The following is a 15,092-nucleotide window of genomic DNA, read 5'->3' as shown; positions in this document are numbered from 1 at the left end:
ACAATCGAGTCTCTGATCTAAAGATTCACATAAACATACTAAGACGGAATATCAAGAAAACATGGAATGTTGTTAACCCAGGTACTTCTAAATTGTCTCTTGATAATACTTCTTCAACTAAACCAGGTAGTTTGTTAAATACCGATGAAAAAGGAAAAAGAAGAAGTAAACAATGATGAGCAAGATGCTCATCTAATTACACCCTGACATGTTCATGTTGCATCTCTTTTTAATTTTTGTCCTGTTAAAAAGGGATGCTCTTGATTCTCAGGATTTTTCGTCTAGAGAAAGCTGTCAGGATTGTACTGCATTCGATGTTACTTTATTCCGTTTGCTCCTCAACATCTATTTCTTTTACTTTTCTTTGGGCTTCATGGTCTTTCATAGGCCTGTTTCTCTAGTACACGCACCAACCCTCACGAACGTCATGTTTCCTAGAGTTTGATGGAATCCCTTATATATATAATGTGTTCCAGAGGTGCAAAAAGATTCTCTAGAAATCTTTTTGGTGCACAATGGAGGGAAGCAGTGATCGCTGTCGTAGGCGTCAAAAATAATTACACTTTCTTACTACTCAAAATATATAATGAAGCAAGGGAAAGAAAGGATCGTTCCCACAGAGAGGACTAAGGTTGTCAAGTTGTTTCGGTTTCCTATAATAACAATGGGGGATTTTCTGATTTTAATATAATAAACTAAATAAAAGCAAACAATAAAGGTAAACAAATCAAATCAAGGATGAGAAAGTATTGGTCACGGATTTCATCTTCATTCACAAACATGTTTTCTACACAATAACTAGAATTGATATTTTAATCTCAACTTTTACCAAAGGCCCTAGGATACCTTGATCGCAAGAATATCCCGCTAAATTCCTCTTATCATCAACAAATACATTAAAAGATGCGAATATGAATTCTACCTAAGAGAACAACCTAACGCGTAAAAGCACCAATCAATTTTAATTCCCTAGATGCATTAAGTTTTATGAAATCATGCCAATCAAAGCAATCGAACGTGTAAAAGCACTAATCCGATTTAACAAAGGTTATGACTCACATGTGACTACTAGGATGTATCACTACAAGCAATAATCACAATTATGCTACTTGTAATCAGGAATCTATCACTTTTGCGTATAATAGATCCTAATCTAGCAATGGAGATGAATACAAAATCAACCGATTCACGATTCGATCAAACAAGTATTCAAATCATAAGACAATGTCAATAGTGAATCATAACCGATAAAGCATGGAGACAAAACTAATTTATCATATCAAAAAGCATATTACGTGAAATCCAATTATTCCATAACCAATAATAATACTCTAGCTCATGTTCATGGAGTTCATAACAAGAAGAAAAAGAAAGGTTTTCATGTTTTCTAAACACTAGAACAAAAATAGAAGTCAAGATTAGATATTCAATTAGAATGGAACTCCTCTTTTTATATATACTGGCTTCACCTTCCATCTCATACTTTAGGTCGCATCCAAAAGTCAGTTACTGAACCAGCCCATGTGTGAAGCCCAGGTCCAAGTACATCTGAGTCATGCCTGGATCGGTGAGTATACTCGCTGAAACAGAATTCCAGTCGAGTTATGTCTGTTTTTGCTCCATTTCCCATTTCTCATTAGGTCCTCCCCTGCAATCCTAGCATACATCTATACATTTGCTTCATATGCTCCCATTCACCACTGCATCAGCCATTCTCTGTATCAACACCATTCACAAACCAGTCGTAGCAGCTTCTTAATCTCAACTGCAATTCACGGACACCACCAATTTAGTCACACCACTAAGAAAGTAGCCAGCTCAACTCCACGGCAACAGCTCCACCAGTCTCCATTCCTTCACTGCACCACATGCGAGTCTCGAAATGCAGCTGCAATTATCATCTCAACCACCAACGTCAATTGCAGTCACCATTTGCAGGTCAACTGCCATCTCAGACCAGCCTCTGCATCATTCTTTGTCTCAGCTTCCTACACCTGCTTCATTCCTAATCATTCATCTAATGCAGCACTCCAAGAGGACTTCAGTTCTTGCCAAACCTTCTATTACAACTTCTCAGCAACATAATCTCCAGTAAACCCATTCTCACGGCCTTGAAACCAGAACTGCCATTTACCAATTTGCATCTGCAACAACAATCACTCAACACCAATTCATAATTCCCAGTTATTCAGTTAGGCCAACAACAATATAGTTGAGCCAACATTACATTCCCATTGCTACCAGAACTCAGCCTAGTAACACAACGGTCTACTCCCTGTAATGCACAGACTCAATTCATCCAGCTTCCATTGTAATGTCCTAGCTTACATCTAATACACTTCATTCTCATTGTAGTGCATCAGTCCATAACACCTTTGCAATTCAATTCCTCCATCTCATCAGCTCAAGCTTCTATCTCAGAACTCATTTTAGCTGTCTAGATCCACCAATTGTCACAACCATATGCTCAACATCCATCCACCTGCAAAATTCTACTTAGTTCCATCTGAACAGCAATCATTTCCCAGCCTTAAGCCACCACAATTCTTGTAATCTGAGTATCACCTCCATGCCATCTTCAATATCAAACACGCTGTCTCAAGATCAACTCATTACAAACTCTTCCATCTAACTCCAACTCAACCTGACAGCACCACCACCAACTTACAACGCACAAGTCTTGGCTTTGTCGAACACACACCCCTTCTACTTGGCCCTTGAACCATGACTGGCAGAATCAGCTGGAACAACTTCAGCTTCCCTGGTAACTCAGGCATTCACTCAAACAACTTGTGTGTATTACAAGCGGAGTTTGTCTATGGCTCATCAACTCTCCTCAACAACAGCATCTCTGATTCTTCTTGTCTTCAAATTACATGAAATCAAACCCTGAACCTTCTTGCCATCACTCCCTTAACAAGAAAATAACTGAAACCCTAATCAATTACGTCCATGACATCACTGATTGATGCTCTCAACCCCTTCAAGAACAGCCACCAAACAAATCCCATTTTCGATGTTAAACCAAACCCGCGTCTAATCTCCTCCCTTTCTGTCGAATTGTAGCAGGAACATCAATACCTTCTTCTGGTTTCAAATCAAGCTCAATCCCAACTCAGTAAATCATTACAGAGCTTCAATTTCTCCATTTTCAGCAAACCCTAACTCCAACTGCTCCTTCATCACTTCTTATTCCAGAAACATGTCTTGCTAATTCTTCCTCTCTACGAGCTATGAACATCATCTTTGCTCTTATGTCCCTTCCAATCTCTCTCAATTTCAGCAGCAGCTGCGCTGCTTTCTTTTGTTTCTCAATTTCAGGTTCAGGTGTCAATAATGATTGAGAGGAAACAATTCTTCTCAATATTAGGGTTGTAAACTTGTAATGATTTGGGTGGGATTCAGACACCCAACTGTAGAACCACCCAGCTGGCATCCCCTTAGCCTCGACTGATCTTTGTTTAACACTCCTCTAAAAGGATCGTCCTTAACCTTTGCTTTGGCTCCAAACAGTGTTAAGCCTGCGAAATGATTACTTTGACCTTTTTGACTCAACCTGGATGATTTCTTCTTCTTTTCCTCCGTATGACTCCAAAACACCTAATAACACTCAAAAGCAAACATAAGATACATAATTTTCAAAGACAATAGCAAAGAAAGCATAAATACTAGATATAAAATTAGGTGTTTTAGACACCTATCAAATTCCCCCACACTTAGACTTTGCTAGTCCTCGAGAAAATCAAACAAAACTTATTCTAAAGCATACATACAACTCCGTGTCGTCGAGGCTACGGTCATACTCAGCACGTATAACAAGCCTTTAAACCCCTAGGTGTCCCTAGTGGACGAGTTATAGTCTCGTGAGGGTTTACTAGAGATATACCCACAAAAACTACTTTTCCAACTTACTAGTTCTTCGAAATGATAACATCCAACGCGCTAAGAAGACATAAAGATTCAACATACTAGTAATAAGAAGTTAGACAAATAAATGAACACAATCTAATCCTTAAAAGTTGAGAGAGAAATAACCATCCCTTATCGAAAGAAATTCGGGTTCGGAGTGATCAAAAGTCTCGACTCTGCCTCACAAGAAAGGGTTTTATGAAGTTGCTCTCAATAATAAATAGCTTTTTATGGGTCACACATGTGTCCAAGTAGGAATGAAGAGAGAATCCTGAGACACCTTGAATGGTAGGAAGGCAAAAACCCTCTGAATTGTTTTGAAAACCCACATCTTTTATCATTTTCGAAATCCTTTTTTTTTCTTTTCTGAAAATCTCTAAGAAAGGAAATCAACCACTTAACGAAGGTGGGAATATGCTTACTTACCTCGTTATCCGTTCGACGTGCAGTAAGCACCACTCTCACAACATCCATAGAAACGTCTTCGGTCTTCAATCCTTGTCTTCATCTTCGTCTTCGGTCTTCAACTAGTGATGATGACTCTTGAACTTCGTAGAATCTTGACAATGTGATCCTTTCCTCTAATTCCTTGTTGTTTGAAACTTTATTATGAATATTCCTTCTTTCCATAGGCTTTATTGAATGAATACAAAACCAAAAACGAACCAAAATATGATACAACAAATTTTTCTTGTCTCTTTTTTTTTTTCTTTTTTTTTCTTAATTTTCTTTTTCTTCTTATTTTTTTTAATTGAGACAAGAAAAATAAAACAAATGCAAAATGAAAACAAAAACAAAATAAAATAATAAAACTAATAATGCACCTAACAAAATTTTCTCTGTCTCTTTTTTTTTTTACTTTATTTTTTTCATTTTTTTGACAAGGGACTTAGCATAACAATGACCATGTCCCAGTTTTTTTTTTTTTTTTTAGAACAAGAGAAAATAATATACAAATATGATAAAATAAAAAATGCAAGTACAAAGGCCATGGTGTAAGTACTTTACCGCTTGATTCTTCACAACTTGTATGTCTCGATATCATAAACTCCTTGAACTCTCATCTTAATAATCTTCGTTCTTGTACAATAGTCTTCAACTTGTAAAAATTCTGCTCCTTGTCTTGTTGCTTTACTTGAATCTGAAACCTGCTAATTTCTGTACCGTTGCTTGTAAACCTTGAACGTCTTCAACTTTCCTTCGAATTTGTGATGCTCCTCTTGTTGATGATGATGGTGTTTCTATGGACCTGTTGGTGTAGAGAGAGATAAAGTGGATGGTGCTAACTGCGAACAAGATTACAAGTGGTATGTAAGTTAGCAATTCGATGTCACCATCATGGTTGATAAAAATAACACTCAAGAGATCAAAATAATGCTTCTATTAGTGGGAGGTTGGGTAGCTCACCATTCTACCCGGAGTTTACGTACGGTGACACACACTCTAAAAGCACAAATTTAGACAGGTACAAAGAATTGAAGATCGGTGCCTCTCATGATGTAACATGGGTAGTCTCCACTATAGGGGACCACAACTCTAATACCGAATTCAATCTGCACCTCATTTTCCACTGGGATGGTTAAATCCAACTTTAACTCTCATACAAGTAAGAAACCCGATTACGTTCTCTGTCATCTCTAAGTTCAGTCACTCTTATGAGAATCTCGATGTAATCTTAGCGACATGTATACTATGTGACTCTAAACTAACTACAAGTTGGAGTTTTTTATTCACTAATTTACACAAAAGTTGAAAATTTTGAAAATTTTACAATGCAAATGCTTAACCACTCCCCCACACTTAAACTTTACATTGTCCTCAATGTAAATTGAATCGTCCAAAGAAAGTCAAGGTGGGAAATCCTACATGATAATGTGACAAGAAATCAGAAAAAGTAAATGCAAGACAAGAAAAAGCTAAAAAAAAAAAGAATATAAAAATAAGACAAGAAATACTCATCCTATGGGTTGCCTCCCATTTAGCGCTTGGTTTAAAATCGCCAGCCCGACTTGCGCGACGAATTCCCCATACACCAATAATCTGAAAATTTGGGGATCCTTCCATGTAACCTGTTTTGCAAATAGTAACTTCACACAAACATTAGTATAATAAAGCAAAAGTGAAGCTATAGCCCAATAGAAGTTTCCCCCACACTTATTCTTGTCCACACTTGGAAGTGTATACAGAACATAAAATTCAGGAACTTCTATGGTTTCTTCTTTGCAAACTTGCATAGTATGAGAATCAAATATTTTTAATGGCAGAAATCGAGAAACAAAGTCATTCAACAATATTCTCGAAGCACATACATTCAAACCAATAAGAGGTAAAGGAGAAGAAACATTATGCAAAGGGTTAGACAAAACTTGCACAATCTCTTGTATCACATAATCCTCTTCATCCTTGAAAAACTCAAGTGAATTACTCACCTCTTTTATATCACGGTCCTTTATCAAACCTTGCAACCATTCTTCATCCGTTTCTGCCTTAACCAAAGTCTCGACATAAACATCATCATTAAAATTCTTTGCAAGCTCAATTGGGTCTTCCACAATATTGGTCAAATCGGTCACATTCTCAACACACTCATCATCATTAGGCTCAAACCTTGTTGCAAGGAAGTTCTGTAAAACACTAGTTTCATCATACTCATGTACCTTTTGAATAGGTGTTTGATCATTATAAAGATCAAAAGTTGAGTCAACTACACTAATGTTATCAAATATCTCCAAAGGTTGGTCCTTTTCAACACAATCATCTTCATTTTCAGACTCACCATAATAAGAATCGTCGTCAGTTTCCCAACCTTTATCACAACGTCGTTTAAGTTCCATATGAATGGTCCTACTAATTTCTGCGACAAGCTCTTCCGAGGTTCCCTCATCTTCCAACTTATATAATTTTTGTGCGAGTTTCCTGACGTTCACACGCTTACCACCATTGACTACAATAGGTTCTCTTTCCCATGAATCTTCCCTTTGAATGGGTGAATGATCATAACTACGATCCGGAGTCGGGTGAGAAAAAGTGTTGCAGAAATCAGTTTGTGCGATGTTCAGTCCATTTATAGCATTCATACATCTCGGATAAAGCAAATTGGAAGTAGAATTGTCCCACCTAGGTGCTTGACTTACATACCCACTGCAAGGTTGTTGTTGGTATGAATGAAAATCACCATAAGCTCTTGGATATTGATCATAGCCAATACATTGGTTCTGACCGTATTCCATAGATGGTGAGCAATCGTCATAGTGTTGAGGAGGTTGAAAACCGTATCCATTGCTCTAGTATGCTCCTTCCATATGATAATAAGTATCCGAAACAAGAGTTCTCAAAAATACGTCAAAACCAGAAAATAATAAAAATTATAAACAAAACTAAAAATAAGAAACCAAAAACAAGTGAAAACCGCTGCCTCCTCGGCAACGGCGCCAAAATTTGATCGCTGTCGTAGGCGTAAAAAATAATTACACTTTCTTACTACTCAAAATATATAATGAAGCAAGGGAAAGAAAGGATCGTTCCCACAGAGAGGACTAAGGTTGTCAAGTTGTTTCGGTTTCCTATAATAACAATGGGGGATTTTCTGATTTTAATATAATAAACTAAATAAAAGCAAACAATAAAGGTAAACAAATCAAATCAAGGATGAGAAAGTATTGGTCACGGATTTCATCTTCATTCACAAACATGTTTTCTACACAATAACTAGAATTGATATTTTAATCTCAACTTTTACCAAAGGCCCTAGGATACCTTGATCGCAAGAATATCCCGCTAAATTCCTCTTATCATCAACAAACACATTAAAAGATGCGAATATGAATTCAACTAAGAGAACAACTTAACGTGTAAAAGCACTAATCAAGTTTAATTCCCTAGATGCATTAAGTTTTATGAAATCAGGCCAATCAAAGCAATCGAACGTGTAAAAGCACTAATCCGATTTAACAAAGGTCATGACTCACATGTGACTACTAGGATGTATCACTACAAGCAATAATCACAATTATGTTACTTATAATCAGGAATCTATCACTTTTGCGTATAATAAATCCTAATCTTGCAATGGAGATGAACACAAAATTAACTGATTCACGACTCGATCAAACAAGTATTCAAATCATAAGACAATATCAATAGTGAATCATAAACGATAAAGCATGGAGACAAAACTAATTTATCATATCAAAAAGCATATTACGTAAAATCCAATTATTCCATAACCAATAATAATACTCTATATCATGTTCATGGAGTTCATAACAAGAAGAAAAATAAAGGTTTTCATGTTTTCTAAACACTAGAACAAAAGTAGAAGTCAAGATTAGATATTCAATTAGAATGGAACTCCTCTTTTTATATATACTAGCTTCACCTTCCATCTCATACTTTAGGTCGCATCCAAAAGTCAGTTACTGAACCAGCCCATGTGTGAAGCCCAGGTCCAAGTACATCTGAGTCATGCCTGGATCGGTGAGTCAACTCGCTGAAACGGAATTCCAGCCGAGTTGTGTCTGTTTTTGCTCCATTTCCCATTTCTCATTAGGTCCTCCCCTGCAATCCTAGCATACATCTATACATTTGCTTCATATGCTCCCATTCACCACTGCATCAGCCATTCTCTGTATCAACACCATTCACAAACCAGTCGTAGCAGCTTCTTAATCTTAACTGCAATTCAAGGACACCACCAATTTAGTCACCCTACTGAGACAGTAGCAAGCTCAACTCCGCGACAATAGCTCCACCAGTCTCCATTCCTGCACTGCACCACATGCGAGTCTCGAACTGCAATTGCAATTATCATCTCAACCACCAACGTCAATTGCAGTCACCATTTACAGGTCAACTGCCATCTCAGACCAGCCTCTGCATCATTCTTTGTCTCAGCTTCCTACACCTGCTTCATTCCTAATCAGTCATCTAATACAGCACTCCAAGAGGACTTCAGTTCTTGCCAAACCTTCTATTACAACTTTTCAGCAACATAATCTCCAGTAAACCCATTCTCACGTCCTTGAAACCAGAACTGCCATTACCAACTTGCATCTGCAACAACAATCACTCAGCACTAATTCATAATTCCCATCTATTCAGTTAGGCCAACAACAACATAGTTGAGCCAACATTACATTCCCATTGCCACCAGAACTCAGCCTAGTAACAAAACGGCCCACTCCCTGTAATGCACAGACTCAATTCATCCAGCTTCCATTGTAATGTCCTAGCTTACATCTAATACACTTCATTCTCATTGTAGTGCATCAGTCCATAACACCTTTGCAATTCAATTCCTCCATCTCATCAGCTCACAACTTCTATTTCAGAACTCATTTTAGCTGTCTAGATCCACCAATTGTCACAGCCATATTCTCAACATCCATCCACCTGCAATCACCACTGCAACATTCTACTCAGTTCCATCTGAACTGCAATCATTTCCCAGCCTTAAGCCACCATAATTCTTGTAATCTGAGCATCACCTCCATGCCATCTTCAATATCAAACACGATGTCTCAAGCTCAACTCATTACATACTCTTCCATCTAACTCCAACTCAACCTGACAGCATCACCACCAACTTACAACACACAAGTCTTGGCTTTGTCGAACACACACCCCTTCTACTTGGCCTTTGAACCATGACTGGCAGAATCAGCTGCAACAACTTCAACTTCCCTGGTAACTCAGGCATTCACTCAAACACCTTGTGTGTATTACAAGCGGAGTTTGTCTATGGCTCATCAACTCTCCTCAACAACAACATCTCTGATTCTTCTTGTCTTCAAATTACATGAAATCAAACCCTGAATTCTTGCCATCACTCTCTTAATAAGAAACTAACTGAAACCCTAATCAATTACGACCATGACATCACTGATTGATGCTCTCAATCCCTTCAAGAACAACCACCAAACAAATCCTATTTTCGATGTTAAACCAAACCCGCGTCTAATCTCCTCCCTTTCTGTCGAATTGGAGCAGGAACATCAATACCTTCTTCTGGTTTCAAATCGAGCTCAATCCCAACTCAGTAATTCATTACAGAGCTTCAATTTCTCCATTTTCAGCAAACCCTAACTCAAATGCCCCTTCTTCATCATTTCTTATTCCAGCAACAGGTCTTGCTAATTCTTACTCTTTACGAGCTATGAACATCATCTTTGCTCTTATGTCCCTTCCAATATCTCTCAATTTCAGCAGCAGCTGCGCTGCTTTCTTTTGTTTCTCAATTTCCAGTTCAGGTGTCAATAATGATTGAGAGGAAACAATTCTTCTCAATATTAGGGTTGTAAACTTGTAGGTCGTGTTTGGCCGCTTGGATATCCTTATCCTAGGATGGGTTATCTAGATAAAACGGTTATATCGTGTTTGTCTTTCCTCAATTCCCAACTTGTGATAAGAATAAGAAAACCCACCGTGATTTTCGTATGCTAAAAAGGTGTGATTAAGATATTCTCTCAGATACCTGTTTTTCCAATTTCCTCGCCAAGGATAGAATTCCACAATCCCATTACCATTCCCACGAATCCATGATACCTGTATCACCATTACTAAACCCACGATAGGGTTTTTCATACCTGAATTTTCCAATTTCTTCCCTATATATACTGATGCAAATATTGTTTCCACATAAAATTGGCACAAGGTATTCTCTTTTCTTCTCAACTAGTTTAGTTTAACAAATTCATCCCAGTAATTTCTACGATTCAGTTTGTTACAAATCTGATTTGGTTTTTCTTACAGCGCGCTTTCATATCAAATCTGCAACAGATCAATTGCAAGTTACTGGTATCATCTTCATCCTCTTTTTTTCTTCTCATTACTACATATGTTTTCTTTTGTTTTTATCAATTGCATGTTGGTGGTATCATCGTAATCAGATTAATGATTTAGGTTGTCTGTTGATAGTGGTTGGTATGACTTAAATTTGGGAAAGGAATTTTTTAAATTTGATTAAATTAGTAGGTAATTTTTTACATCTGATTCAATTTCTATGATTCAATTCATCCTAGTAATTTCTACGATTCAATTTCTTATCATGCAAATCTGATTTGCAAGTTGCTATAAAATCTGATTCAATTTGTTTTTTTTTACAGAGGGTTTTCATATCATATCTGCTAGGAATCAATTGCAAGTTACTGGTACCATATTCATCCTCTTTCTTTTTCTTATCATCTTTGTTGATGCATGAATATTTATCCATCTTCTTATTATTGTGTATGTTGTCTTTTGTTTTTTTCAATTGCATGTTGCTGATATCATCTTCATAGATTAATGATTTGGTTTTTCTGTTGATAGTGGTTTTTCTTCTCATTACTACATATGTTTTCTTTTGTTTTTATCAATTGCATGTTGCTGGTATCATCGCAATTATAATGATTTAGGTTGTTTGTTTATAGTAGGTTGGTATGACTTAAATTTGGGAAAGATTTTTTAGTAGATTTGATTGAATCAGTAGGTAATTCATTTTGTTTATGACAAGCTTTGTTTGAGTAATTACTAGCTTCCCAAGTTCACAGGGTTAAGCTTTGTTGTGTGGCCAAGTTTCCTGAAAAGTTTGTTTAGCAATAGCTTACATATTCAGTTGATTATAGAATATGGAGAGTGATCAATCATCCAACCCCCAAACTGGAAGGAAAACTTGGACTCCTCCCATGGATAGACTGTTCATAGGTCTAATGGAAGACCAAGTACAGAAAGGACAACTACTCGATGGTCAATTCAGCAAATATGCTTGGACACACTTTGTTGATAATTTCAAGCAGAGTTTTGGTTCTTCTTTTACCAAGGATGTGTTGAAAAATCGTATGAAAACTTTGAAGAAGAACTATGTTGCTGTGAGTACTCTTAGAGGTCAAAGTGGATTTGGATGGGATCAGTCGCGAGAAATTGTGATTGCTGAGGATGCTGTATGGGATGATTATATCAAGGTTTGTAATTTATGTTATTCTTTAACAATTGAATGAATTTTGATTTTCGTTTTGTATTTAGAAGATATGCTAATAGGAAAATTTTATAATTCCACTTGCAGAAGCATCCTGATGTCAAATGCTGGAGGACAAAGACCCTTGCTCAATTTGATGAGTTAGCTATTATATTTGGGGATAATAGGGCCAATGGAAGGTATAGCCGTTGTAGGAATGACAATACTGTGCAAGATGATGATGACCATGATAATGAAAATTTAGATAACACGCAATCTCCAGATACCCCTCAAGAACAGAATGAGAATGGATATAAATATAAGGATGAGGACTTGCGTACATCTGACACTCAAAAAAGGGCTCGAGCTTCAACAGGTCTGAATTCACGTCCTTTTAGAAAGACCAAAAAGAGTACAGGAGAAGGAATGGTAGATGCAATTCAGGTAATGGCAGCGGCTGTGAACAATGTTGCGACTAAGAAAGAAGAAAACAAAATTTCATCATCTTTAGAGGCAAGTTTAGTGTCCGCACTCGAGGATGTACCAAATTTGGATGATGATACTTTTGTGCAGGCGCTAGATTTATTGGAAGATGAAAAGAAAGCTAATATTTTCATTGCATTGACTGGGAACAGGAAACGACAGTGGTTGTTATCGAAGCTCAATATTCCCGCATATTATCCTTCCAATTTAAGTGACTAGGTGTCTGATAGGGTGAAGTTTGGCCACATAGTATTCTCAGGGATTTCGAATTACTAGGTTATGTTTAAGTTTCTTTTCATTTAGTAGTTTGTGTCAGAGATTTAATTTGGTTAATTTTTAAGTTTAGTGTTGTTATGGTACTGTAATAGTAGTTTTCCTTTCATTTTTTATGAACTATGTTCCTGCTCTATGAATTAAATTGAAATGTTTTTATTTTTAAAGTTTCCATGTTGATTTTTAATTTTCTGTGTGTTTTCTATTGATATAATGATTTTTAATCTTCTATATTCTTTCTGTTGGTAGGTACATATAAGATATCGTAATATGGAGAGTTCTGATGATAGAAGATTTGGTAGTAGTTGTAACAGCAGCCACAACAACACTAATTGCTGTTTATTACCAATATTTTTTGGAGAAAACAATATGCCATGATTCAATTCTTAGTGGTGCAGATCATGTAGATGAAGTCTTAAATGGTCATGATGCACGATGTCAGGATAGTTTTCGTATGGAAAAACATGTTTTCTTAAGATTATGTGATATGTTGAAAGAAAAGGAGTTACTTCGTCATAGTAATGGAGTTCGTGTTGAAGAAAAAGTAGCAATTTTTATGCTTGCTGTTGGACATAATGAACGTAACATGATACTTCAAGAGCGTTTTCAGCATTCAGGTGAGACAATTAGTAGACATTTTAATGCAGTCTTGGATGCTATTGTTGCATTGGCAGATGATTTTCTTGTACCAGCAGGGCCTGATACCCCCACTGGAATCTTAGGAAACCCAAGATTTTATCCATACTTCAAGGTATTGCATATCTTCAACCAAGCTTTATCACATAAACTCAATTAGTTTTTGTTGTATATATAAATATGTTTGTATCCACAGCCAACTACTTTTTACTCGTATTCTTTTCATTATAGGATTGTATAGGAGCCATTGATGGAACACAAATACCAGCAATGGTTGGTCTCGACGAACAAGTCCCTTTTTGGTGCAGAAAAGGGTTCATTTCGCAAAATGTTTTAGTAGCTTGTTCCTTTGACTTGCAGTTTCAGTATGTTCTAGCTGGTTGGGAAGGCTCGGCTGCTGATTCACGCATACTAGATTCAGCTCTAACAAGATGCGATAGATTAATTGTGCCCGAAGGTATAACGTGCTATCATATATTTTTCATTCTACTTCCAAATACTATTGCCAACCCATGTTTCTAGCTTTGACATCTTTTTAACGGGAAGCTCAGGTAGACAACTACTTTTTAATTAGATAGATAGGCATGCTGGTCATGCTGTATTTTTCATCATTTGTTCAATTCATCATTTACTATCAAAGAAACCCTCCATTTGAATTATGTGTTTGGAATTCCTAGAGCATGACATTTAATCTCATCTGTGAACTATTTGTCTGTTTTTTTTAATGATTATTCCTAGAGCATGATATTTAATCTCATCTGTGAGCATGACATTTTAATGATTATTGGGAACTATTTGTCTGTTTTTTTACACTTCCCATGTCTCAGTTCAGTGGTCTTCCGAGACCCACTTAATCTCATATGTGAATCCATTTCATTGATACTCACGGGTGGATCTCAGAAAATAGCTAATAACTCATGGGTGGCTCTCAGTTCAGCGGTCTTCCAAATGGTAAACGAGTAAAATACGGGCAGTAACAAGGGTTTTGGTTTTGGTAGTTACTGTTGGTTTTAGCACTGCATTGCAATAGCTTCCATTCCTATTCCTACTGTTGCAGGGAAAATTGTACAATGTCTGTACTTCATTTTAGAATGGGGAAGAAGATCCTATATGCAGTAGATTCTATAATCACATTTATGTTATATCCACGGAGAGCTTGATTGATAACTTAGCCTTTTTTTGTTTGTACATGTAAATTTTATCTCGCTGATGCAGGATTCGCCAATATGACGCAGTTTATTACTCCATATCGTGGTGTCCGTTATCACTTGAAGGAATTTGGTGGAAATCGTCCAAAATGTGCAAAGGAATTATTCAATCTCCGACATGCATCGTTACGGAATGCAATTGAACGTGCTATCGGTATACTTAAAAGACGCTTCACTATTTTGCAACTGCAGCCTCAATATCCATTCGAATCACAAGTGAAAATTGTACTTGCATGTTGCATCCTTCATAACCACATCCGCAGAGAGTGCATTAATGACTTGATTTTCGATGATGAGAACTTACAAAACCTACTAGAAACCGATCCAAGAATGCAACAAGACAGTGAATGCCCTACACTTGGGAGAAATAGACAACGAGAAGTAGCTTCAGAACTTCGAACTTCAATCGCAAATGCAATGTGGAATGATTATCAGCGTCGCCGCCGCGGCTAATGTTTGCATACTGTTGAGTTAGACTTCGATATTGTTATTTGCATATTGTTGTTTAAATTGGATGAGTTAGACTTGGATACTGTTATTTGCATATTGTTGTTTAAATTGGATGAGTTAGACTTGGATACTGTTATTTGCATGTTGTTGTTTAAATTCGAGAGCGAAACAAACATGATTTAAGTTATACTTATGATTTCTGT

The 15,092-nt window shown here is 36.8% G+C and overlaps 2 protein-coding genes and 1 long non-coding RNA gene across 3 annotated transcripts; 2 read left to right on the top strand and 1 right to left on the bottom strand.

Moving 5' to 3' along the window:
• Positions 1 to 1,291: 1,291 nt before the first annotated feature.
• Positions 1,292 to 10,228, bottom strand: LOC113290945. Its single transcript, XR_003331609.1, has 2 exons — positions 9,301 to 10,228; positions 1,292 to 2,482 (listed from the first exon to the last, which is right to left on the bottom strand). It is a non-coding gene; the product is annotated as an uncharacterized LOC113290945 (long non-coding RNA).
• A 1,285-nt stretch (positions 10,229 to 11,513) lies between these two features.
• LOC113335539 (L10-interacting MYB domain-containing protein-like) lies at positions 11,514 to 12,541 on the top strand. The gene is made up of 2 exons (XM_026581598.1): positions 11,514 to 11,846; positions 11,948 to 12,541. The coding sequence occupies exons 1-2, from the start codon at positions 11,514 to 11,516 to the stop codon at positions 12,539 to 12,541; spliced, it is 927 nt and encodes a 308-aa protein (XP_026437383.1).
• A 337-nt stretch (positions 12,542 to 12,878) lies between these two features.
• On the top strand, positions 12,879 to 14,892 carry LOC113335450. Its single transcript, XM_026581516.1, has 3 exons — positions 12,879 to 13,346; positions 13,463 to 13,688; positions 14,447 to 14,892. Exons 1-3 carry the CDS (start codon positions 12,879 to 12,881, stop codon positions 14,890 to 14,892), a joined length of 1,140 nt encoding a protein of 379 aa, XP_026437301.1.
• Positions 14,893 to 15,092: the final 200 nt, after the last annotated feature.

The sequence above is a fragment of the Papaver somniferum genome, chromosome 1 (genome assembly GCF_003573695.1).
Source record: "Papaver somniferum cultivar HN1 chromosome 1, ASM357369v1, whole genome shotgun sequence".
In the NCBI taxonomy this organism is placed as follows: Eukaryota; Viridiplantae; Streptophyta; class Magnoliopsida; order Ranunculales; family Papaveraceae; genus Papaver; species Papaver somniferum.
The sequence above is the reverse complement of the archived record's forward strand: the minus strand, read 5'-3'. Positions and strand labels throughout refer to the sequence as shown.

Excerpts from the sequence above, each read along its gene's own strand:
- LOC113335539 (XM_026581598.1), top strand. The coding sequence starts at position 11,514 with ATGGAGAGTGATCAATCATCCAACCCCCAAACTGGAAGGAAAACTTGG. Across the intron at positions 11,847-11,947 it reads TATGGGATGATTATATCAAG|AAGCATCCTGATGTCAAATG; the intron begins GTTTGTAATTTA and ends TTCCACTTGCAG.
- LOC113335450 (XM_026581516.1), top strand. The coding sequence starts at position 12,879 with ATGATAGAAGATTTGGTAGTAGTTGTAACAGCAGCCACAACAACACTA. Across the intron at positions 13,347-13,462 it reads GATTTTATCCATACTTCAAG|GATTGTATAGGAGCCATTGA; the intron begins GTATTGCATATC and ends TTTTCATTATAG. Across the intron at positions 13,689-14,446 it reads TAGATTAATTGTGCCCGAAG|GATTCGCCAATATGACGCAG; the intron begins GTATAACGTGCT and ends TCGCTGATGCAG.